General features: G+C 46.7%; 3 protein-coding genes across 28 annotated transcripts in view; 2 read left to right on the top strand and 1 right to left on the bottom strand.

Moving 5' to 3' along the window:
- Positions 1-17,034, top strand: part of LOC308059540 (OX-2 membrane glycoprotein-like) — a 50,662-nt gene extending 33,628 nt beyond the window's left edge. For 3 of the 19 annotated variants that reach the window (XR_013926295.1, XM_080377038.1, XM_080377039.1), the window contains one exon: positions 1-17,034. This exon is cut by the window's left edge. The gene's annotated coding sequence lies outside the window, so the exon portion shown is untranslated. The other 16 variants (XR_013926297.1, XR_013926298.1, XR_013926299.1 and 13 more) reach the window with 16 other exon arrangements.
- LOC308059541 (uncharacterized protein) overlaps positions 1-17,034 on the top strand; it is a 26,985-nt gene extending 9,951 nt beyond the window's left edge. Inside the window, exons 3-5 of the mRNA XM_080377040.1 lie at positions 2,044-2,254; positions 3,267-3,353; positions 4,034-17,034. Of these exons, the coding sequence (XP_080233166.1) occupies positions 2,044-2,254; positions 3,267-3,353; positions 4,034-4,274 (539 nt within the window). The 3' untranslated portion in view covers positions 4,275-17,034. The remainder of the gene's footprint in view (positions 1-2,043; positions 2,255-3,266; positions 3,354-4,033) is intronic.
- The window catches only part of CGGBP1 (CGG triplet repeat binding protein 1), a 55,295-nt gene that overhangs the window by 14,112 nt on the left and 16,496 nt on the right, over positions 1-24,687 (bottom strand). For all 8 annotated transcript variants that reach the window (XM_080377048.1, XM_080377051.1, XM_080377049.1 and 5 more), the window contains one exon: positions 1-24,687. This exon is cut by the window's left edge and continues 14,112 nt beyond it. The gene's annotated coding sequence lies outside the window, so the exon portion shown is untranslated.

Below are 24,687 nucleotides of genomic sequence, written 5' to 3'. Positions count from 1 at the left end.
GGACTGGTCCGTGTTTGGAGTGCCTTGTACTCTATAGGTTCTGCCTGAAACCTCGTAAAGTGGAATATTAACTGGGGAGAGATCTGCTAGCGAGAATGTAAACCCCGGTATCTTTAGCTTGCAGCAGGCTGGCAAGAGAACGCCAGGGTCCCCAGGCTAACTCCAGATTAATTACCATCCCTTCCTGATCAACCACAGCATAGAGACAGAAGCAGAGGCTAATTTCTTCTCTTGCGGAAAAGTTTTCTCTTACCCCGTAAGCCAACCGGCGGAGGCAGCGGGGCAGGTTGTGTGCACTGCATGTGTCACCAGTTGATGTCTTGGCTCACAGGATACAGGCTGGCAGTGAGGATTCGTGATTTAGCCTTCTTGATAGCCCATTTTATTAGAGCTTGCAGTTACAGGGTATTAAACCACCTTTTTTTTTTATTGTTCGGTGAGATTTCTGGGGCTTCTAATGTGGAATAAATTTTTCCACTATCAAGTAAACCCCTTTGTTCCTGGCATGCGAAGCAGCTGCATATATTCCGCTTCGTGGTTTTACGTTCCCTGGATCTCTTGTTCAGCTCATGTGAAGCTGGGTGACAGGCAGTGGTTGGGGTAATACTGTAGCGCTGCTGAATAGGTGTGCGGTGTGGTTTGGACTGGGCTTCAAAGGTACTAAGCTGATCCTATACGACTGTATTAACGAATTTGCCCGAGATAAATAATTTTAGAAGACTTTCACTGTTAGCTATGCTCTTGGAGTAACACCTACGGGAGATTTAATCTCTCCTAAGCAAATAAATAATATGCAACCTGGATCTGCTTGCAGCATATGTTTTAGTAGAAGGTCTTCCACTTAGAGGCTGAAGTTCAAATGTACCATAAAGGCCAAACAGGTTGAATGTCTCATCTTGATTCTGTCTCCCATCCATTTGTTATTTGTGCAAAATTACTTGCGTGGAGTTTGTTTACTGTATTACAGGCTTACTGCTGAAACTGAAAATCAGGAAATTAATCTAATGCATGGGAGGGAACAATGCAAAAAAGTTAACTCATTTTAAGTTACGGGATTCGTACATAGTCTTGGCTTCTGTGTAAAATTGATCTAAATTCAAACATACACTTAAGTTAGAGGTCCCAGGCAGCACAGAACTTTTACAGCCATTACACAATCTGTTGGCAAACCAGAATTTTTTAAGAATCTTGCATGGAAAAAAATGCATGTATGTCTACTGAGGTGGACCAAAAGCTTCATCTTAGATGTGAAGGTATAAGACAGGCCTATTCCTTAGTCCTAACCCAGGAGAAGAATTTTCTTGCCTGTTAGCTAGAAATATGTTCACTTGAGGTGTTAATGGTATTAAAATATTATTCCTGTGAGGCTCAGATGAGATTGGCGATATGTTCAGTCTTACAGGGTCACAAATAATGTGTTGGGGTTTTTTTTATGGGAATGCATACTTGGGCTGCCCCATGAGAAACCTGCGACACTGACATGGTAAGAGGCCATCCAGTCCTGTAGACATCATGTCCCTAGTAAAGGTGACCAACAAAGTATGTGAGAACTGAGCTGCAATGCTCTTTCATGAAGATAGACAAGCCTCACTAAAACTAAATGAAAATTATGTATCAGCACTCTCTAAACTGTTCTGAAAAAGGCTTTATGTCCTTTTCTTTGATGGATTAGTAAAGCCCAGATAAACCGCTCATTTCTATTTATTTTAACATACTTAGCAAAACTCCTCCTAGTTCTCCCTAGCTCTAGTTTATCAGCTGGTGTCGGTTTAAGACTATAAATGTGTTGTATGGGCGGCATTTCCTGGCGGGCTTAATCTGAAGTTGAGTGAAATCGGCAAGGAGATCCTCTCTTCTATGCCCTATTTAAACCAGTCTGTGTTTTAAGGGCAAAACCCTCATTCTTAAAACTGTGTAAGTAGTTAGATTACCTGGGAAAGGGGGACTTTCTGAAAGCTGTGCTTGGAATGTCCAGATGCTAGGCAGCAACTAACTCCTTTACTTTTGGCTGTGTCCTATTTAGTTTCCTCTATTTGATTGGAGCGGAATTTGCCTGGCATGCCACAAAATCCTCAGCAAGACCCAAAATATGGTTTGGGGAAGCCCACTGCCCTCGGGCTGCTGTCACAAAGAAATTCACCGAGGTCAACGGGAAAGATGGTGTTTATCCTAAACGGATGAGCCATGGTTTCAGTTACCTTGTTGGTGAGACTAACGGGAACGGGCAACAAAGGATCCAGCTGATGAACGGGCGGTAAGTGGTGCACGGGAAAAGGGTGTGAGAATTCCTCCTCTGTGCTGGGTGTCTGAAACTAATTGCATGAGGACTGGAAAAGATAAAGGCCTGGCCAGAGGCAGCGCCGTCTGCCCTCGACACCGAAAGGCAGGAAGGAGATCCTAAAAGTGTCTTGCCCAGAGAACAGGATGAATAATAGGAAAAACAGCGTTACAGCCTTATGTAAATGGAAGTTATGAACGGAGAGAATGAAAAGCTTATGTACGTAATCTTGAATTGGCCTCCCTGGGTGTGTGAATGAGCATAGTCTCGGCCTGTGTTTCCCCAAGGGGCTCTCCCTCATGCGGGGACTCGGAACAGACAGCGCTCAGCTGTTCTGGTTGCTCAGGATGGGGGTTTCAGCGATTTTTCACTGCCCTGAGCGCTCTGTGTCAGTGCTCCAGAGGCCCAAAGCTCCCTGTGCCCCCCTCCTCCTCCCTCCCGAGGAAGAGGATGGCAGGGGTGTGCAGAGCCCCTGGGAGGCAGGGGGTGCCTGGCGGCGGGCCGTGCGCCCGGCGGAGGGTGGGAGGCTGGGGGCTCAGGAAACCAGTGACTGCAGCCAGGCTGGAGGGGCTTCCTACCTTTGTCTTCTTTTTCTTTAAGAAATTGGAGCCATCGGGGGACAACGATGTTACCATGATGCAAACGTAAAGATGGCAGATTTGTTTGCCTACCATAAAAGCCCTTTGACCTGTCCTTCCAAGGTCTCGGTTGCTTCTCCACCGAGGCAACCACATCTAAAATCACGGTTGGTACGGTAAGAGGCCAGCTGATTTCCAGTAGCTACAGAGGAAAGCTGCACAGGAGCTGAAAGACCATTTTGAAATGAAAGAATAAACCATCTATTCTGATAGAGAGGAAATGAAAGCTTACATTCCTGTAGAAATAATTTCTTTGTGATTTGTTAAATCAAAGCAACCTGTCTGGAAAAAAAAATTGTGTTTTTCATCAGAAAATGCTTTTTTTCTGAAGACTTCTGTTGACGTTTTAGGAGAACTTATGAGGAGACAAAACTCTGTAAAGCTATCCTGTGGGAAAGTCAAGGGAGCATTTATGATGACTGCATTAAATGTTACAGGTACGTGCCACGGACCTAAGCAGCGGTGTAAACATCCCCCTCCTCTGGGGTACCCTAGAGGGCACGATTTTCTGGACAGAGCTGCCAAATACCTTTTGTGTTTCTTTAGACAAAAATGCAGTTTTCATACACCTGAAACTCCTGGACGTTTTGCAAACTTTTTTTCTTTCCCATCCCAAAGCAGCTGGAGCCGGTGTGGCACACTGTCAGCCCAACCCCCTCGGTGTTTAATTTGGGGTGGCGTGTGGCTGTGCCCAGTTTGACCCCTGCCTGCCTCACTGGGACCAGTTGCCCTTCTGCACCCTCTTCTCTTTCTGTGGCTGTTGGCAGATGCTGGGCCTGTGGTTTAGACAAAGCAAAGCAATTATGTGGTGACACAGACACCTACGTGTCTGTGAAAATTATAGGGTATTGCTCCGTGTACAACACACCCTGAATACGGTCCTTCATCCGCTACACCTATAACCTTCCTACTGCGATCAAAATTAAATTTGCAATAAATTCAGGGAAAACAAAGATGAGGTGGCAGAGAAAAATATTTTTTTGAAAAGGAAATACATTAAAATCTCTATTTGGCAGCTGAAAAGCTGTACTTTGCCTGCTCATTATTCCAAAAAAAAAACCTTTACAAGCTCAGGACTGTCTTAGAAGAAACTAATGATGTTTATTTCTTCTTATAGTAATCTTTCCAGCCCGGGGAGGGCCAGAGTGCAGTCACCATCTGTAAGAGGAAAGCCAGAACTCCGTCATTCAGACCTGTTTTCTTTGGAAGATGTGCCAGAGGCCCATCACTCCCAGCACCTGCGCTCCGCCCTGACGCTCCCCGCTGGGTGCTGCCAACGCTCCTGTGGGTTCCGTGACCCCTGGATGAGTTTGGAGGAAATCAGCCCTTGCACCAGAGCTGTGTGCTGGATCAGATAATCTAATGAGAGGTCTTGAGTTTTCCTGTGAGCTGTAATTGTTGTTAGCCCCAGGGGCACTGCCCAAGGTGGCCGCAGAGAACTTGTGTTTTCTAACAGTCAGCAAGCCTCAGCTAGTGGAACCCAAATCTTGTGTGTGTGGATGGGGAACGAGACCTTTTAGCTTGGCTGAACCACAAAAGTTACCTCTACATGATTTTTTTTCTGACTATCTGCTACCCTTTTTCCTTGGGGATGCGGACATCTCAGCTGCCCTCACTGATGACTGAAGAAATTTTATTTCTTATTTTATAAGAAAGAAAAATACTCAAAGGTCACAGTATCCTCTCAGTATGCGATTTGCTCCATGACATCCAATGGTTCCTATAATGGAAGTGTTTCTGTAGTAGCGGTGTTGAAGCGACGGTGGGAATACTGGTAGGAATTTACGTTCTGTGTACTTGAAAAGTAGGAGCTGCTTCAAAGCGCTGCCTGTGAAAATACGTGATTTTTAAAGCAAGACTCTTCACTGAAGTAACAGACTAATCTACTAGGGCATGTATCTGGCACTTCAGTGTTAAAGCAAAGCAAGAATGGTTGAAACGTAAAGATAATCTAATCCTGTGCAACTAGTACTCAAAGGTACACATGCTGGCAATATAGCCCTTCTTTTGGAAAAACAGTAGCTAGCAGAAGGACGTTTATTTCTGGAAAAAGAACCCTGAGAATGCTAGGGAGATTAATTGTAGACATCTTGTTAAAATTTTCAAGACTGAGTTGAACAGTCTCCCTCCCCCGTGTTTGGGTGAATTACTGTTCTCTGGGGCCGTGTAATAGGTTATGTTTGTTTTCTTCTCTTTGGGAGATAAGTGATAGTTAAGGACAATAAGTGTGTTTTCTGGCTAGGGCAAGCTGTACTTTGTGCCTCGCTGGGACAGTCCTTTGAGCAAGGCATTTTACAGGGCTCAGAATAGCAAATGCAGGGTGGAAATTGCCACGTGGCGGTCCTTGCCAGCTCTGCCACCCATCCGAGTGCACTGTCACCCACAGCCTGGGACGCACTTCCCCTGCTGGCACTGATCTGCTGGCTGGACCTTGAGTAAATCCCCTTCCTTTCTTCCTCCCCCTCCTCCTCCTCCTCCTCCATTTCTGGAATTCATGACAGAGGGGTTATGCTGAATGGCTGACCTGACGTTCTCCTGGCTTCATGGACGTCATGCTTTGATCACAAAGGGCATGACGGCTTTTCCAGGAGCCTTGTCCTTGGGTAAGGAAGGAGGCAGTAGTTTGGGATTTAGTCTTTGGTTTTCCAAGAGGTGTTTGATGAGTGTTTCTACTGGTTTATGTGTGAATTATTTTAACAGAGCAGCTCTAACAGTAGGTCATGCCAGGAATGCGACACCCCTGCCCCCACATACTGCAGAGGAGTTGGCCTTTTCCGTGATGGAAGGAGGTTAACTGCAGCTGCAACCGCTTGCGTGGTACATCGGCTCCCCTCAAATGCTCTCTGCTTAGGCAGGCATGAAACCATCAAAACACTCTTTTCACTTCTTATTGATTTCCTTCCTTCTCATTCACCTGCCAAGAGCCCTCAGGAGATGCTTATCCCAGAACATGGTTGGGACAAGCTGTAATCAGATGGTTTTTCTGTGCAGCAGAAAACTGCGATTCTATCGCCACTGACCACTGTGTGCAAACTGATGTCTGCACTCGTTTTGTCTGATGTGAAAGCTATAATGTCAGACCCACCCTACTTCTCCTTGTTTTACCTAAACCCCTGTAATCTCGCTTCAGATGCTACAGGGATCAGAGGAAACCTATGGGCTGGCCAGAAGGCCATCCCATCTCTGAATTCCATTTGCCGCTAACTTGATGCTAGTGGGGAAGAAGGCGAGCCCACTCCAAGCCTGCTCTGCATTGCTGAGGATGCGCTCCAGCCCTCCCACTGGCACCTGCCTCCTGTCATCTGTAACATACTCACTGCTCCAAGCTCCTGGGAACAACCCTGGACCTTCAGTGGTTTCCACTCCTTCGTGTCTGAGGGGCTGAGAGAGGCGCTTTCTGCCACGGCTCATAGTAGCTGCTCAGTTTTTATCCAGTGTTGGTAGCAGGACGCCCACAAGTTAACATGGATCGAGGATATTCAGTCCTGGATCACAACCCAGTGGATCAAACTTAGATCCAGCATACACATCAGGTGAGCAGATCTCATTCTTAGACCTGCCTTAATTAATCCAGGCAGATGTACTTTGCTGCAGTTGGAAAGAAGGCTTGAGGATGATGGAAACTAAGTGTATGACAGCAGACCAAAATAAATCGCATTCTCCTTGGTGAAGCCCATACCGGGTCCCTACCCTGGGGGTGGGAAGGCTTTCCTCACAATGAAGCAGTCAGTCAGCCTGTTTGTGGTGACTCATCCAGTGGCCACTTAACAATAATGTGCACAAATTGTGAGAGATGATTAATTTTTCTCCCACGAGTCTTAAGGGAGTTGGTGGTAGATGACTCAGATTCAGCGTTCCACTGTAGCTGTCTGCAGTGGGTGGTATGAATCCCACACTGGAGTCGTGGCCCAGGGGGATGACAAGGTCAGTTTTGGGATGTGTGATTATATCCCGTGTGGCAAATTAGGTTTTATTTAACATTTGAATTAGTTACTTCCGGGAGGAGAAAAAACTCCAAGGAAAGATAAGCATGTTTTGAAATACTGCATCTGTCAGAGACAAAGCTGGATGGGAGTAGAAAATGAAGAGAAATGGAATTCAAAAGAACCATGTTATTTTAAGAAAACAGAAAGAAGTCAATTATTTTAGCAGGTAATTTGGGACAGCCAAGTAGAAGCAAGCCTTGCAGATGAGGCAGCCTGTCAGCAGGCTGAGGAGGGGGCTTGGGACCTGTGGCAATCGCGGAGCCACCCAAAGCAAAGACCCTCAGCTCCCTGCCTTGGCTTCATGTGGCCAGGCACAGCCGGGGCTCAAGGCAGGGTGGGACAGGGGGCAACTTCTGTCCCTCTAGGACATTCCTCAGGGTCAAGAGAGACAGGAGGTAGCAGAGATACTGTTAAGAAGAATTTTGCTTTATTTCTGTTTGGAATATAACTTTTTGGATTATATAGTCTTTCACTGACGTCAGAGTAATAAAAAGTGCAGACTTAGAGAAAAGACTTGAAACCAAATAAATATTGTGAGATGGGTTTGGTGTTTTTTCGTTAAGCAAATTGAGAGTTGTCCTGGCCAAAAGTGCAAATGAAAATTGTAGCCCAGCTGGTAGTGCTGAAAACTGCTCAGAGTAAATCTGTGTGGCCATGGAATTTCAACAGTTTTGTGGGATTTTCCCTCTGGACACATAACACTTCAGGAGAAGGAGCAAACGGGTGAGCAATTAAGCATATAATTTAAGGTGCAAGGCTTTTGTTTTGATCTTAATCAATGGAAACCACTTTTTCCTTCCAAAGAATTGCAGAAAAGCAGCTGATGTTCCCTAAAAAGAACAAGCTCTGTTCATGCACCATCACCGTGCCACAGTTCAGTGGCATGTCGAAGCAGGTGCCATGTCTTCTTTCAGCACTGTAAGAAGACAAAGCAAAACCAAAGAACCCCCAAAATATCACTCAAAAAGAAGAAGGGGAGGGGAAAAAATGAGGTTTGTTGAGTGTAGAGGGGTTGTGCCTGTGCTTTGATGCACTCATTGAATTTAGGAGGGCTGGTCTGCAGGCTTGGCTTGCACTTGGGGGCTAGGGCGTACGAAAAAAGGGGTCCTGCTCGCAGGGGAGGAGGATGCTGATGCTCAATCCCTGCCGTTCCCTGCCATCTAGTGGTCTACGAAAACTGTAGTCTTCTGCCCAGCATCTTACGGCAGGATCAGAAGTGAGGGAGGATGCTCCCAGTGAGAGGCAGTGAGCGTTCTGCCCCTGCACAGCCAGGCGACTGCGGTGCTTCTGCATCCTCCCATCTGCTCCTCGCTGCCCTTTCGTCTTCCTTCTCTTCAGAAGATGGCCAGAGGTCTTGGTCACTCATTCTGACCTTGTCTAGACTGGCAAGAGCTTCAAAGTTTTACCTTGGGTGCTTGCTGGATAACTAAGGGATTTTGCCAGCGCTGAAGTGAAGGATGGGGATATCACAGATAGCACAGGCTTTTTGGTCCTTTGGTCCTTACTGGACTGGGTGAAGCAGCATCCTCCAGGCTTGAACACCCTGATGTGGGCAGCTGGGCCACAGGTGTGCTCCCAGCATTGCTACCAGCCATTCCCTGACAGCAGCAAATGGGTAAAACACTGGCAAACACTGGGAAAAAGTTCCCTGGTGAGGGCAACCGCCCACCCCCGGGGCCTTCCTTGATATTTGACATGTGTTCCTGCAGTGGCATCCACTCTTTCTGTGAGACTTTACCCTCACTTCACTATTTGGAAATAACTATTAGATTAGGATGGTGAACTCAGAGGCCAGTGTTTATAATAAGAAGAAACGTGACTTGCAAATGCAGGTGCATGGGCTCCGACAGTTCCGTCCCTCCTCTGTACCCACTCATGGGGACTATCAAAGTTGTTCTCTGTGTACACTTTCGGTATGTTGAATAGATTTCAAGCGTATTATTTTTTCCCTGGAAAGACTTTGAGTTGTGCTCAGCTTTTTACACAAGCAGTGGCCCTGCGTGAAAGTAATCCTAACCGGGGTAACATCCAGGGTGGTGTTTTTGCAAGCAGGTTCAGATTATCAGGGTGTTTAGGAAAACCACCTCCCAGAGGAAGTAGGGTGCTTTGACACATTCATCCAAATTTTCCAATGGTGCAGAAAAGGAAAGACAACAGTGTGCGTTAAAAGTCTGGTACTTTCCACTTCACCCTTCGTGGTAATGAGATAAAGTAAAAACAGGAGATTGCTTTGCCTTTTTTGTTTATATCCTTTCCCATCCCCCACCCTGGAGAAATCAGAGCATATCTGTCAGAAGTGGGGTGGGCTGGGCAGGTGATTTCCCTGCCTGTGCTGGGGGCAGCAGGGCAGGATCTGGCAGCCTGGACCTGTCCCAGCCCCCATCCAGGAGCAGGGCAGCCAGGAGATGGACATGCCCCATGGACAGCCCCAACCCTGGTCATCAGGCACCCCCCTGGGGACAGGGGTAGAATGTCAGCTCTTGAGCGGGGTCTGCTACCCCACTGTTCAAGCCACAGGTGATGGATGCACCCTCCAGGACACAGAGAGGACGCGCGTTATTGTGGCCAGAACTGGGGCTTCTTGGCTGTGGTCCCAGCAGCAGGTGGTGTGGATGGATTAGGTGCCATGCTCCTTCCCCGTTCTTTGCAGAGAGGTGCTCTTTTTGCTGATGGTGGTTGTTTTGGACCACAGGGAGAAGAGCCACCTCCTTCTTGCCTGCCAAGCAGTCACGGTGGCTGTGGCTGCTGCAGCGTCCAGCCAGGCAGTGCAGCCTCCCCAGCATGTGGGACCCTCTCCTAACTCTGCCTCTGTGGTGAGGGTGCCCCCCCCCACCCCCCCCCTCCCCGATACATCTGGGAGCATGATGGCCAGAGAGCTTTGACAGATTTTAGCTAAGTTTGTGAAAGATCTAAGCTAACTTCTCTTTCTGGTCTGTCTTCAGACCCCATCCCATGTAAGTGAGATGCCAGAGCACGTGTCTCGATCGCCTTTGGTCAGGGTGGGTCTGCAAGGAATTCTTGCAGTCCCCAACCACAGAGCCATGAGCTGAGCTATTTACGTGCAAACCCACCACCGAAAGAGCTCGGTTCTATGTTTGGCCTGATCAGGATGCATATCTCTGGTTCCTAAGGTAAAAGGATACCGTGCCATCTCTTCAGGGGAAGGAAGGAAGAAGTTATGTGTTCCTAGCTCCTTTTTCAACAGTCTTTGCAGTAGGTGTTGGCAGGTGTGTTCAGGCTGAGGATTGTCACAACTCCTGGCAAAATACATGCTTGTAATACAAAAAATCAATTTTTAGCTGTATAAAGAGTTTTCACAACCCATACTTCCCTTGACGTGATGCCCCTAAGATTGTTTTGGTGATATTAGGGTGCTATTATGTAATACCTGTCTGTTTTCTGCAACGAGAATGGGTGTTCCAGATCTATGAATTCACGCTCTTTTATCCAGCACAGGGCACCGTTTGATTTTATTCTCTCCTGTAAAGCAACCAAGGAATTATTTGAGAACTGTATTTGCTGATTCAGAGAAATAGGATCTGAGAAGGTAGCAAGTCTGATTTTTTTTTTTTTAGGCATTGTGCTTCAAGAAAGGTGTCAACCAGCTGGAGAGAGCAGGGAGAACAGCAGCAAGACTGCTGGTCTGAGGAAAGGCTCAAAGACTTGGAGTCGTTAAGTCTACTGGGAGAAGTGATGTCTTCAAACACATAAAGTCAAACCCGTTAAGAGGGTAAGAGTGAATGTTCTCCACACCTACTTTAAATAGAATAAGAAGTAACGGATTTAGGTCTGTGAAGGGATTTTCAGGCTCAATATTAGGAAAAGCCTCTATTGGTAGAGGTTATAAGATGCTGGAATATGGTCTTGAGTGACCAAGACCATCACTACAGGTCTTAAGACACAAGTCGGAGAAAAGCCTGTTTAGGATGGCTTTGGTATTGTGGTCTTCTCCTGGATCAGCCTCCTTTCTCTTGCCTTTTACTCTGCAATTGTAACGCCATCTCTTTCACATGTACAAATAGGAAACGGGGAGTGTTGAAAGCACCCAGCCCTGAGCAAGCCCGTGTGCCTTCAAAGCTGGCTCTGGTTAAAGTGCAGGCAGGACAAAGGGGTGGCCAAAGTGCCCCATCCAATGGAGATCTGCTGTGATCTTACGCGTAGCCCTGTGTGGCTTTACCAAGAGCAGATGCATCGTATTTAGCCAAAAGTGTGTGCCTATGCCGTTCAGGAAGGCAGTTCCATTTTATTATTGGAACTGACAGCCAGAAATTGTCTGATTTCCAAGCGATCAGCACTCACATTTCCTAGATGTGGAACAGGTGCATTTTTTAAAAATGTGGAGAAATATGCTGCAAAAGCTACTTTGGAGATGACTTAAATTTCTTCTCTTTTTGACTAGGGAAGAATGTTCCCAGGGCTTTTGGTGCTGGTGGCAGATGCGGCAGTGCTAATTCTGATGTCAGGTATCCTCTTGCCAACAGGCAAGTGCTGCAAACCTTTAGAAGATGAGAAAATGAAGCATTGCATGTCCACCTGACCCAGTTAAAATCTCTTTCTGAGCATTTGTCAGCTTCCACATCTTGGTGGAAACCTGCCCTTCAGCAAGGGCTACACCCCTGGAGGAGTGCTGCAAGGAGACTTGAGGTTCTCCAGGGTCCCAGGGAGATGTTTTGCTCTTGTTTTGTTCACTGAGCTTGCTTCCTGGCACCTGCTCCTGCAATTTGAGGTCAGCCAGAGTACTTTCACACTTCTCATTTGTCTCTGGTTTGTCTTTCCTTTCTCTTTTGCAGGTTTCGAGCTCTGAAGCTCCAACGAAGAGAAGAAACTACACACTGGAGGATGAGAGCCTTGCATGGGTATTGGGAGCTGTTCCCACTCAACCTTTGCTCCATCACAAGTCGGTGACCAAAATCAAAGCAGGCTTCTTAAACCCCATCACTTGCTTATGACCCACTGTTGCTGCTCTAGTAACGCCTGCTCCCAGCCTGCAGAGAAGAGGAGGCTGGTACATCGCAGGGGGTTGCACCCCCCGAGCAAGGCAGCTGACCATCTCGTGCACCTGCGAGGTCCCCAGCTGGGGAGCTGGTGGTGATACTATAACCACAAACCATGTAAGGTGAAGTTTTGTGTCTGGCTTTCTTACCATGACAGAGGTTGCCACTGTAGTTAACCATTTAAATGTGATTTTCCTGAGAAAATGGAGGGTCTACTGAACCTACTGTTTTCTTCCAGAAAACCACGACTGTTGATGTCTAAGGCATGGATGAAGGGAGCTGCAAGTTATTTAATTCGTGTTTTTTATTAAATGCAATTGAAATGGCATTTCTCAGAGCTTCTGGGCCTCCACAGGATTTGGGAAAATGCAGCAACATGAGGCTAAATCCCTGATGTAAAGTTTAGGTAGTAGACTTCTGGCTATTAACAATGTAAAAAAGGAATTAAAAAAACCTAGCAGAAGCCACCCCTGCTCCACCATCCTTCCCATAACCCAGAAACGCTAGAGAGTAGGCAAGTTTCATAGTGAGCACTGAAAGTCAACTATCCCCTCTTTTTAACTGAGGCGTGCATTGGTTTAGAACGGGTTACGTGAGAGAAAATAAGTGCAGCCCTTGTGACTACAGCCAGAAATGTGCGAGTAGTGACTTCACAGGTTACCTCCAGCTCTGTTTGAAGAACTGTCGTCTGAAGCCTGAACGCCCACACAGCAGGTGGGGTGAGGTGAAGTAGCTCTGTAGATTTTGATGGTGCTGAATGCCTTTGTGTTGGGTAAAAAACCAGCTCTTTGCAACCACAGAACGAACGGTGCTGAGACCTGAGGAGTCATGGTCTCAGCCCCAAGTCTCGCTGTGCAGACCCGTGTTGGTGCACCTGACTGGGTGCAGTCACTCTGTGCACGCAGCTGGTGTGCCTTTTTCCAGATACTACCCAGCTGAGGGGCAAGTCATCCCCAGAAAATATTATTAGCCACAATTTCAGATCGCAAGACATAGCTAGGTAGTTATTAATAAGTTCAAGAGATTCTTATTAGCCAAGGCAGCTTGATTTTAGGAAGTGCTGAGTCCCAGTGCATGTGTCTTGCTGGGGTGGACTGGGGAGATTGCCTGATACGATACTGTGGTTAGTAACCAACAATAATTAAAGTTCCTTTCCGTACATCAGTAGCATGTTTGTCGAGTACCCCTGCTTCTGGTTGCCTTTCCCCTTTTCCCAAGCTGCATGGTGAAAACTGGGGGGGGGGGGGGGGGTGGTGTGTGCTTCTCTGCCAGGTGACAAGTTTGTGTCTCCGCCGCAGAGGTGGCTGAGCTGCAGCAAACACCGCGGTGCTGCTGCGGAGGGGAGTCTTGGCAATGCTGTGTGCAGGCATTTGATAACTAGAAACCAGTGCCTATGCACTAGCTCGCCTAGAAAATCTCATCTAAAGAGAGAATTTGTGTTGGTTTATCTGAGAATAAATGCCACTTGGATGAAAACCCAGCCAACGTATTGCTAGCTTAAAGCCAGCAAAGTTTTACTCTTCATTTGTGCTAAACGATGGCTCCCGTGTTCTCAGTTAAGTCTGGTTACATCCCATGCCAAGCACAGCCTTTACTCCAAACTTCAGCTGACGGAGCATGCAGCCTGACTAAAATCAATTGTACAAGACACGTAATTAATTATACAAGTCCACTCTAGCATAACTCCTGTCCCACAGGCCACGATTTGTAACAGTTAGAAGCTCAGCCTCTTGGCTGTGTTTCCAGACCTGGTTATCCCCTGTTGCTTTGGCTCTCCTACAGTGGCTGTGGCAGTCGCGGCCCATCCGTCTGTGTGTACGTGCGAGGAGGCAGAAAGGGAAATCTGAGTTGGGGCGAGCGATGTAGGTGTGTTGGTCAGTGATGCAAAGGGCACAGTCTGGTTACCTGTGGGAAACGGGGAGTACGAGTGCGGTTGATTCATGTGACTGACACATGCCACCGACCTGTGTGGGTGGAAATGGGGAGTTACCTGGTTCCCCGGCATTTTCCTTTTCATTAGGTGAGCAGGAATGAGCATGAGCAGGCCTGGCCCGGGGGGGGGCTTTATGAATGCAAAATAGTGGTTGCCACTTAAAACTCAGAGGAAAATGAGATTTCTTCACTCTGTATTGAGGGACGTGGGGTTGTTTTCATCTCGAGCTTCATAGCTAACTCTGCCATCCTCTAGGCTCGGGTGGTCTCCTTGGGGATCTTTATCTGGGTGCCCGCTCAGGTCTTCCTCTCCTGCTGTCTGTCTCCCTCTGAAATCTGCTCCTCTCTCTTCCCCAGCCACCATCCGTGTGTCTGCCTCTCTCCCTGGTTCCCGTCCGCCTGGGCAGACATTTGTTGATGTGAAATGGGGTAGGGTACCAGAGCCATGGAGACCGCAGAATGAGGAACCCTGTGCAAGGAGCAGGATGGGGAACAGCCCACCCAGGGACATGGGTGTTTGCCTCTTCCCTCAGCCTGCAGGTGCTGTGGTCTAGCCTCAGGGCTCAGCTCCAGGCTTGCATCCTCCATCCCCTGGTGAGGACGTGGGATATAGGGAGACCCAGGGAACGGTAGCACTTGCCTGGAGGCTGGAAAGATCCAAGCAGGTGACACGGGGAATGGCAGGGGGTGCAGGGAGCAAGGCTTTGGCATGGAGCTTGGCTGCTGAGTCCCGACCCATCCTATGTTTCCATCTGTCTGTGCTGCCCCTTCTTCTTCCAGCACCCACTGCCTTAGCGGTGCAGGTACCGCAGGACCCAGGTGGAGCAGTGGGGCGAAGCGAGGGGCGAGCATTGGCTGTACACCCTGTCTCTTTGCCCTTGGGAGCACTCCTACAACTTCCAGCCCTGGACACTCTTAGGGGGAAAGCAGCAGGAAACTTAGCAACGTAGGGTGATGCCTTTTTCTTGGAGGTGCGAGCTCTGCTTCTCACGTTCATGTCGCTGTAGCGCTCCCGTCGGCGCTCTCCTCGCTGCCGGAGAGCCTTGTGAGCTGCAGTGGGCTCAGGCTGCCGCCGGGATGTGGTGGGAAGCATTGCAAAGCAGGTAAGTGGAGAAGCAAGGCTCGGCGAGCTGCTGCTTGGTCTGGCAATATGAAAAAGTTTGTGGTTTGCCAGCAGCAGCCCCCCATCCGACAGGCATTTGGGGGCCAAGAGTTGGCAGATGATTAAGCCTCACGCTCTTCTAAATTTTGTATGTCTTTATAAGGAAGCACAATGGGGGGAATAAACGGATAAAGCAAAATGAGGATGGCTGATGTGTTTTACCACAAGCCTCATCATCTCATCTAGCCTTGTAGGAGGTCTGTGTGCTGTGCTGGTGCTTGGGAGGGTGGAACCAGCCAGGTGTCCCTCCCGTGCAAGAAGAGATGGCAGTGACGAGCAGTAACGTGCTTCACTGGCATCGAGCCCTTCAGCTCCTCAGGCTTTGCTGTCTGCCTTCCACGCGGGTCTGTGGGTGTAACGAAGAGCTGCAGAGCCGTGTTTCTGTTCTTCGGGCTGCCTGTGTGACCGTACCCGTACAACGTATCTGGGGCAAAAGTAGCAAAGGAAAGACAAGTAGAAAATTCTGTAATATAAATCGGAGGCCCTCGGACCATGTCTTAGGGAGGCTGCAGAGGTGCTGTACACCTCCCACAGAATGGGTCCTGAGCCTAGTTGTTTCCTATAGTGCGCCGTCGCGATTCTGCCGTCGTTTCCTTCAGTGCGCCGTCGCGATTCAGCCGTTTCACCGCGGGGTTTAACCCAACACCGGCTCCTTTCAGTCCCATGCTGAGGGCACAGGGGAATCACGAGGCTGCCCGGCTCCCACTGGGGTCCTGCCCCTCTGTAGAAGCTGGCGCCCACCCACCGAGCCCTAACACAGCCGCCGTTGGGCGCGATGTCTCCGGGGTGACATGATGTTACCTAGAGGTGCGCTAGAGGATCGAGATGAGCATGTAGCAGCATAAGTGACATAGTACAGCCCTTCCGTTCATGGGCCAGTTTTAAAGCTGATGGACAGTGGAAATAACTTTTTTCTTTTCTTGGAAAAGGTGGTGAAAACCGAGCGATGCTGTGATTGATCTGAATGGCTCATCTGCACCTTAAGAGGCAGATGGTTTCAGTCAACACCTTTTGTTTCCCTGCTTCAAAAGGCGCAGCCTTTCAAATCGTTTGCTTTAAAAGCTGAATTTACCGCAGGCTCCTGTGCTTCACTTGTCTATGCTAGTGTGTCTGATGGTGAGGTGGTGAGGTACTTCCTGCTTGTCTACCAAAATCTCATTGTCCAAATCGGACTTGGCTCCCTGGGGACCTGAGTAAGTTCAGCTTTGCTGTACAGGTGAAACAAGCCACGTGAAGATTCCACCAGGCTTTGTCCTCTGGATGCTGCAACACTTCTTCCCCGTGTGTTCGGTCTCGTTCTAGGTCCCAGCTGGCAGTCATCATCCTGGGGCTGCTCTGAGCCGACCTGCCGGTGGTTTCAGCTCACTGGGATGATGGAGGGAAAGCTGTACGTGCCCAGATGGATGCACTGCCGAGCTATCTGGAAACTCAGACAGGTAACCTGCCTGTCCCCAGCACCCCTCCTTACCTTCCTGAGGGTCTTTGGACCCTTCCTCATACGTACTATGGTAAGGGCAGAGTATTGCGAAGCATCCTCGCCAACTGATTGTTTTGCACGCACTTGTTCTCTGGAAGGATGGACTTTTTACTTTCCCCTTCTGCCTGCAAAGGCTGTATCAGATCATGGAAAGCAATCGGAGAAGTTTCATTCCTTTTGTTCAAATCATTTAAGCTCTCCACTGAATGGCTGTCCTTGTTTTAAAGTTTAAGACCACTGAGGTAGGATCTGTTTCAGAGAAACATTTTTTTTTTCTTGTTCAGAAAGCTACTTGTAGACTATGAAACTAAGTGTACCTTTATCAGCTGAGCAATAAATGCAACTAAAGGTCGATTTCTGGGCTTATTCATACCGAACTTGCTCCAAGTTTCCCATTCCTTCACCTAAAATAATTAGTCTCTAGCCATACAAGGACTGGGCCACTAAAACAAAAAGTTCAAACTGAATTTTTCTAAGAGACAGTTCTCCTTTTTTTTTAGTGAGGATTACCAACGATTTACCAAATTGATCGTTTATATATTGAACAAAAACAAACACAACAAAACCTAAACTAAAATGTCAACATGTCTGATGACTCGAACTAACAACTTAGTGCAGAAACAATTACCGCTGACTTTTATGTACACAGACACGGCGACTGAGTTTAAAGGTCGGGAGGAGGCAGAGCAAGTGTACCGTGTGTGTAATGAACCATTCAGCTTACCTAAACAGCAGGGTGAATGTACACCGTGCGTAACAGCTATGGTGTTAGCTGGAGCGATACCAAGATAAAATACAAAGATAGTGTCTTATTTTCTTCCATTAACTTGAGTGCAAATCATCCGGTGTGTTATGTGCAGCCTGAGACCTAGTACATCCTTCTTTTCCAGCTGCCATGGAAATTTTTAAGCAAGTTCAAGACTCTCTGCTCACTGCTGTATACCTCTGGTGCAAATATTGCTAAGAGTAATTTTTGAGAGTGATGTTTTGCAAGAGCAGATGCATGGTCCCCAAGTGAGAGCTGAAGAAGTGGTGCAGAGGAAGGGTGTGAGCGTTCTTTTCAAACTTCAGATGGCACCCTGGTCTTCATCTCCTTTTTATCTTCTTTCCTGCAAACCTGAGCATGCAGCTTAATCACTTTTTTGTGCCAGTATTGGGAGGAAAACTTAGCTTGATGCAGTTATACACAGCTACTTGTTAAAAAAAAAAAAAATTGAGTTTGGCCGGGGTTAGTCACTGCTGATCATTTGTTATTTCCATTGATTGATTGTGGACAAAAGCAGTATGCAATAACTCAGCTAACCGATCATCCCATCAAGAGAAAACCGGTGTGTGCTATATTTCAATATTTCCTCACTCCTTATTTGAGAGAATTCTTTGTAAAAGGAAAATACCCTTCTCCTCCTTCCCTGTCTTCCACAAAACACACGCACACACTCAAGTACTCACTTGATTTTGGTTAATGATGGCTTTAGACATTTGTGATGCTCAAAGAACTTTGCAAGGAGATAAACTGGAATGAAAACCTGAATCCTTGGAAGAATGTTCTTAGAAACTCAAAGAAAAATTCTCCCACAAGCATTCTTGCCTTTACTTGGGAGAAATTAACCTGACTCAGTATTGTCTTCCTCACGGATTCATTTTACATGTTTGTATCCTAGGAAAACCTTCCCCTTCTCCCCTTTGTCCGTATACAAACCGTAATCGAATCAGACTAGAAACAGGATCCTGAAAAAAAGCAAATGAGAAAGCTGGCTGCTTTTATTCCCCCATTTAAGAGACAAACACACGATGCAAATACCCACCCATCGACACAGGCTGTGTTTTGAATTCTGCCGTTATGGGGGAGCATCCGTAGGTTCTTCCTAACGAAAGGGAAGCTTTCCCAAAAGAGAACGGAACAACGTACTGGTGAGAAGCTAGAACTGGGGCTGCATGCCCCATGGTTGTCTGCAGGAGTCTTTGCCATGTTTATTTATTTACATTAACGCAGGCATGTTCTGTAAATTCATTTTCTACAGTTAGTTCTCTTCTCTGGCATCTTTCTGCAGCAGCAGAATGATTTAACGCAGCCTATGTGAGGACATCTGGGCTTCCAGGTGAAACGGGGATGGAAGGGATAACAGGATCGTGGTGCTGTCCCCTAGTTCTCCTGTGCCACTTGTTCCAGGATTTCCCTACTCAGTTTATGAAATCTTTCTTATTATCACCACTGAACCCCAGACTACCTTTTCCTCATTGCCCCTGCTCTCTCATTTCCTGGTCTCTTGCTTCTTACCTATTTGTCTTATTATTTTCCAAATAAATCTTTATCCTTCTCCAAAATCTGCAAATTTATCTATAAATTAATCTCCTGGTTTCAGCTGGGATGAAGTTAATTTTCTTCTTAGTAGCTGGTGCCTTACTGTGGTTTGGATTTGGGGTGAGAACAATGCTGATAACACACTGATGGTTTTAGTTGTTGCTGGGTGATGTTTATACTAAACCAAGGACTTTTCGGTTTCCTGGGCCCTGCCAGCGAGAGGGCTGGGGGGGCACGGGAAATTGGGAGGGGACACAGCCAGGAAAGGTGACCCAAACTGGCCAAAGGGATGTTCCATAGCATGGGACACCACGCTTGGTATATAACCTGGGGAGGTGGCCGGGGCCAGCTGATCGCTGCTTGGGGGCTGGCTGGGCATCAGTCAGCAGGTGGTGAGCGATCGTGTTGTGCATCACTTGTTTTCCTTTATCTCTTCCCTTTGGATTTCATTCCTCTCCCTTTTTCCCTCCTTTTCACTACAACTTTGCTGCTGCTGTTGTTGTTATTGTTATTGTTGTGGTGGTGGTGTTTTTTTTGGTTTGTATTATTTCAATTACTAAATTGTTCTTATCTCAACCCTCAAGTTTCCCATTCCTTTCTGATTCCCCTCCCCATCGCTCTGGGTGAGGGGCAGTGAGCGAGCGGCTGTGTGGGGCTCAGTTACCAGCCGGGGTTAAACCACAACAATTCATCTCTCTTACAAAGTCCTCCTTTGCCATCTATTTTTCTAGCCACTTAGAATACATTGCTTTTAATCCTCTTTCCTCCAGCTTGCCCTTTGGGAGCTCTGCAACCCGTTTGGTGCCCTTTGGTCCCCCCAGCCCTGCCCCTGGACCGACAGCTGCCAGCTCCGGTCACATCTTCTGCATTCTGCCCGTCTGATTTCTCTGCAACTGATTGCAACACCTGGGTGAGTTCATGCTAGCCACATATGCGAGTCTTTCTTTTCACTCATTTTCCTCACTGCGGGTCATTTTTTGTGTTACGCACAGGGTCTGAACCAGATCGAGAGGGGCTTTAGGTGCCTAAACTCTTACTGGAACAGTACTTACAAATTAATGTGTTTTAACAGGAATTTTGGTGCCTAAAGTACCTTTGTGGTGAAGACCCTTGGTTCCTCGCCTCAGCTCAGCCGGGGTGATGTCTCACACCAGGCAAGCCGTGCTGTCCGGGCACTGAGGGTGTCACTAGGTCCAGTTCTGATCCTACACCACATTTTGTGCTACACAAAGTTTTGTTCTCGGGACGTGGTTATGCAGGACATGGTCAGGATTTGGTGATGGAAAAATTGAAACATACCAGGCTCTCGTGTCTCTGTTGGGTTAATGGCGTTCTCCTTTGCTGGGAAAAAGAAAGATGTTTTAATAAATCAGCATGGGGAAGGTGCCTTTCTGCTTATGGAGGGAGTATTAATTACTATAGGAGACCTTGCATTGCTGAGTGGACCTCAAAGAATAAAAATCTGTTTCCAAACTGGATTTGGGAATAGCTATTCTGATGAAAGCTAATCAACACAGAATGTTATACTTATAGAGTGAGTTCCTGTGTTCTGCAGAGGTCCTCTGAATAGGAGCAGAAAAATTCCCAGTGTATTTGTGGCTGGTTTTCTCTGTGTTCAGTGAACTAGTTAGGGAGAAAAGGGCATGGAAAATCCTAAAGCCATCCTATGAGCAAACATATTAGATTTTATGGAAGAGGAAAAAATTTCATTTTCCTAAAAAGAAATTAATAAAATCATTAAAAAGATCCATGGGATTGTAATAGAAAAATGTGAGATCACTTAAATTAACATATGGGGGACCCCCAAATTACACTCTTGGTTTAGGACCCAGCAGCTGTGTGAGAGTTCCTGCAAAGCAGGAGAGATTAATACTGTAATTATTTGATAATTTAAAGGGAAAGCTAGGAATAGAAAATGTAACTGGATAGAACTTGACTGCATTTGAGTGGCTGAGACTCCTATTTATTTCTAACTTGATTATTTGCAAAATAGGAGAAAAAATTCCAATTATTCTGAAGTCTGAACTTTGTATTTGTTCTCACTTTACTTCCCCCCCCCCCCCCCCCCCCCGCCCCATCTCTGGAAGGGAACAATACACAGGGGAAATTAAATTTGTAAAGATTCAGTATCCTAACTGGTGCACTCGATCAGGACGTCTCAGCGATCAGTTGGGATAATTATATGGGGATTTTCATAGAGCTTTGAATGCAACTTCTGTGAAGCTGTGAGAAGGAGTGGAATCAAATGCATCCAGGCAAAGGTTAGGTGGTCAAACTACTTACCGTGGTGCCTCCTTAGGCACAAAAACGTGCACACGATGATGATGAGACAATAAAGACCCACGGATGCTGAAGCATAAATGATGTACAATGTCTTGTTTCCAGGTTCTTGGGGCTCTTCTGAGATACTAGTATCAAAAATTGCATTAGCGTGTATTAACGTACAGAAATATTTGACTTGGGTTTTTTTCTTCTTTTTCTTCTTTCTTTTCTTTTTTAATAGTGTTAGTTCTCTTTGAGCAACTGGCTCCTTAATGTACTTAAACATTCTGCAGCTTGGTACAGCATGTCATGAGATAACCCTGTCTCCATGGGCATTCTACCAAAGTATGGGGATACTAGAAGGAAAACTGCACAGGGAAGCGTAATTGATGAGTGGTGCGTGGCAGAAGGAAAGAAGGGTCAGAATTAGAGCACTGCTCTGAACTTCCAATATCTTTTTGCAATTGTAATTATGAACAACAACCAACTGTGAGTAAAAGCCATGCTTCAGCCTATGTTAAAGTGATAGTATAGCGTGATTCCTAACACTTTGCAAGTGTAAGCCATGTAGGAGTGGGATATGACAAAGCATGTCAGAAGCGTGGAATATAGCACCCAGAGGTAACGTGGTTGGCTTTTTCCAAGTGCTGCTGAATGCTGGACCATCCTAGCCTTGAAAACTGTGACCTTGAGAGACTATTTTGTTCAAATGGGAAGAAAGTAATTGTCGTTTAGCAATGAGTTTAAATTTGTCTTGACTGCACAAAACACTCTAACCAGAAATTCATGGCAGGACAGGTAGTTCCTTTCTCTTAAAGAGGAAATAATAATCAGAACTTACTTTCTGGTGAAGTTGTGATAATGTTTTCAGGCTTTTCTGAAAGAGAAAGGCAAGATAGGGAAATGAAACAGCAACCTGACATTTTGCTCTGCAGTTGTGTTCTCTGCACCGTGTCCTGAAGTCTTCACAAGCCTCCCCTTCAGTCTGCTGGTGAAAGAGGGAACAAAATGTGACAGGCAAAGGGTGGGGCGTTGGGGGGCAGGGGGAACGATGCGTTGGTCTCCTGCTGCCATCTCTCTCAGACCTCTTTGGCATTCATCAGCAGAACATAAGTCAAAGGAAACTCGCATCATGAGCGCAGCACATCCCGTGTCTGCTAGCACGCCACAGCCATACGTTTTGACGTTGCTCCCTCTGTTGCAGCGTTTCGTGTTGCAATAAGTTTTTGAAGTTCATTAACTTCCCAGGAGAGGAGCTGGCAGCAGAACAACCTTACGGCTCAGCTGTCCTAGGTCAGTAGGACACCACGGCCACACAGGTCACTGTTCAGCTGCAGAGCAACATTGAGGAGGGCAGACGTCGCTCATCATAACCCACACTTGGCATCCCAACTGCCTGAGTTAACGTGAAGGCACCACTTACCTTTAAGATCATTTAAAGCTATTGTAATCTTTGCTGCTCTTAAACTTCTCGGGGTACAAAATCACACTAATCAGGTCCATCAATGCATATTGAAAGGACTTGGAAAGAATGTCCACGCTGATGTCCCCAGCGCAGCTGTTCCGTTGCTGGGGGGGCAGGAGGGGAAGGGCCCACAGCAAGCGGCCACACTCATGGGCTCTCCCCCGACAGCCTTTCTTGCTGCTGCCAGAGTCAGAGCACCCAGCCCGGGCAGTGCAGCACTTCTTATGTGGTCTCCACTGATCCATAAGGTAAGTTCATGATCTGCTTTCTGCACTGCCTCAATAGTAGCCCCTGATTATAAATAAATCTGTGGTGTACAGGAGAAGATACTCTCCCAGGGACCATCCATCTGGACGCAGGAGCAATAGCAATGTATTTAATATAACATTCCACACATTGTATGATATTTAATGTAAATAAAATAAAGTTAGTGGTTAATGTATTAAACACACATTATATATATATATACATTTATTGCAATGTATATGATGTGGCAAATATATTGAAATAGCTCTAACAGTAGATCCTGGCCACGTTGACCAGGTAGCACTCAGGTGTTGGGTCAGCATGCCCTGCCCAGCCATCTACTCCCTTTTCTGCTCCCCTGAGTAGGATCGTTCTGCACAACAAACTTCAGTTGTGAAGCAGGATCACTTATCTTTCACTTTGACTCTTCCCTCTCTGGTTAAAAGAGAGCATGATTTGTTTTAAGGCAAGTAGGTCAGATCTACTTTGGTCATACCGCACTAGCAAGAGATGATTATCAATAGTCTGAAAGTGGAAGCTAAAAGCTCAGATTAGAAAGTAGAGGTTTCAATTACTTGAGTAACGATTGCCATGAATGATAACGCTTCAGGAAGTATCTATAAAGCTCAGGTTGTGCCCTGACAGCAGCCTTCTTTCTGATAAAATCCTATGTAACAGGTATTTCCAGAAGGATGTGCAGGTCTCTGAGGGATAGATATCTTCTGATGTCCTTCATCTCATTATTTTATCATATAGTTTTATCTTTTTCAAAATTCTCTTTTTGAAAAAAAAAAAAACACAAAAAAAAAAAACCAAAAAAAAAAAAAAACCCAAAAACCCAAACCCCAACCCAACCAACAATACCAAACCCAAAACTTTTCTAGAAGGTCCAAAAAGTCCAATTTCTCTCAATGTTTTAAAACAGATTTCAGTGGCACTTACTCATTCAGCATCATTATTAACCAGGGAGAGGCGCAGGAACTGCTGTACGTCTCTCATTGTTAGCTTTTTCCAGCGCAGGGATGTCATGTTTTCCTTTGTTTTTAATCATCTGGTGCTTTTACAACCACGTATGCACCGCTGCCCACCGTCACTTTCGGAAGAATCACCTGATCAGCACGGAGCAATTTTTATAACACCCCACAGCGTTCACTTGGGACAGGGCTGCTGATCCCCATGGAATCCGGGGCACATCAGTTGCACTGGGAGTTGCAAAGGCAACTGCCTCGTTGCTGTTAAATATTGCTCTGAAGAAATGTTTGTCTCGCACCGCTCAGCGTAACCTCCAGAACCTCCCAAGGAGAGGAGACAGGCGTGAGCCGGGGGGGCACGGAAAGTTCTGAACTACCCTGTAGCCACGTCCTGGGTGGGAATACAGAAATTTCCCAAGCAGAAGCCTTACTGAGGTCTGGATATAGAGTAGCTTCTGTGCAGCCCTTGCTCTGTAAGGGAAGGTATAAGCAGCTCAAGCGTTACGTGCTTGCACTGATACCACGGCGAGAAACTTCCCTCCATACAGCTCCCTGCGCTGCTGCTAGCGAAGTCACGAGGAGCTATTCCACAGCTAACAGACGGTTACTTGGTTATAGCTTGTTTTCTAAAAAAGCAAACACCACCTCCGGTGGCATTGATATTGCTTGTATAATTTTGCTCATATCGTATATTTTTAAGAGCCCAAACGAACCGTGCTAGCACATCTGTCATCGGGGGAGCTTGGATAGGGCTGCTCCCTTTTTAACTTGAGTGCCTATGGCAACACGTGCCACGGGTTTGCTCCTTCATCTTCACACATGCCTCTGTGGTGGTGATCATGCATGTATATTTTTATATCATTCACTTGTCTTATTAATTCCAGGATAATCAGGTTAAATTCTGTTTCCAAAGCCGAATTCCCTGCCGTCAAGCAGACCTGCCTCCAACAGCCTTGCTTTCTCTGAAAGGTCAC

This window comes from Falco punctatus (assembly GCF_963210335.1).
Source record: "Falco punctatus genome assembly, chromosome: 2".
Classification (NCBI taxonomy): Eukaryota; Metazoa; Chordata; class Aves; order Falconiformes; family Falconidae; genus Falco; species Falco punctatus.
This window is presented reverse-complemented; position numbering and strand designations above follow the sequence as displayed.